The 1010-nt window shown below is 58.0% G+C and overlaps 1 protein-coding gene across 1 annotated transcript; it reads left to right on the top strand.

Annotated features, from left to right (window-relative positions):
• Nucleotides 1-4: 4 nt before the first annotated feature.
• LOC104916708 (free fatty acid receptor 2-like) lies at nt 5-1003 on the top strand (the record flags this gene model as incomplete). Its single annotated transcript, XM_010727719.1, has 1 exon — nt 5-1003. A coding segment is annotated over one exon (999 nt), but the record flags the coding sequence as incomplete, so codon positions are not given.
• Nucleotides 1004-1010: the final 7 nt, after the last annotated feature.

Raw genomic sequence — 1010 nt, 5'->3', positions numbered from 1 at the left:
CTTCTGCTTCTACTCCAGCATCTACCTCAGCACTCTCTTTATGGCTGCCCTCAGTGTGGAGCGCTTCTTTGGGGTCGTGTTCCCACACCGCTACAACCGGCGCCGGAGGTTATGGCGGACGATGGCCGCCAGCGCCGTCCTTTGGGTGGTGGCATTGTCCCATTGTTCCATCGTCTTTGTGGCAGAACATCACAGAGAGTTTGGGGTCAGTGGGTCTGAGGCTGATGGGGAAGGTGGTTTTGGGCTGTATCAGATCAAGACCTGGGCATCTGGAATGGACAATTCCACTCACGTTGACCCCATTGGGCTGACGATGGACAACTCCCATTGTTTTGGGGTCAATGGATTCCAGCTTGGGGGATTTGAGTTGACCCAACATAACGGCATTGACACCGATGTCCCCAACACCTCCACTGCTGACGTCACCGCTCCCAGTGGATCGAAGATCCCCAGTCTCAACATCTACAGGATCTCCAGCCCCAAGACCGACCTCAACATCTCCGCCCTCCAATTCTCTGCCTGCACAAACACAAACACACCCCACATCCCCACCACCACCCCATGGACCTCTCAGAACACCTCTGAGACTAAACACCGCTGGGGCTACCACTGCTACGATGACTTCTCCCCAACCCAGCTGCGCTTCGTTCTCCCGCTACGCCTCAAGCTCTTCCTCGTCCTCTTCCTCCTCCCCTTTGCCATCACCGTGTTCTGCTACATCCGCCTCATCCGTGCCCTCCTCACTCAACCCCACATCCCTCTGCAGAAGAAGTACCGCACCGTGGGGCTGGCCGTGGCCACCATGGTCATCTCTGGGGTCTGCTTTGGACCCTACAACCTCTCGCATGTGGTGGGCTTTGTGCAGCAGCGCAGCCCCACGTGGAGGCCCTACGCTCTGCTCATCACCACCCTCAGCCCCGCGCTCGACCCCTTCATCTTCTATTTCTCCTCCCATGCTGTGCGGAAGGCGGTCAGTGGGGTGGTGGGGGTTTTTCGGGGCACAGTGTGTG

Source organism: Meleagris gallopavo, unplaced genomic scaffold, assembly GCF_000146605.3.
Source record: "Meleagris gallopavo isolate NT-WF06-2002-E0010 breed Aviagen turkey brand Nicholas breeding stock unplaced genomic scaffold, Turkey_5.1 ChrUn_random_7180001932409, whole genome shotgun sequence".
In the NCBI taxonomy this organism is placed as follows: Eukaryota; Metazoa; Chordata; class Aves; order Galliformes; family Phasianidae; genus Meleagris; species Meleagris gallopavo.
The sequence above is the reverse complement of the archived record's forward strand: the minus strand, read 5'-3'. Positions and strand labels throughout refer to the sequence as shown.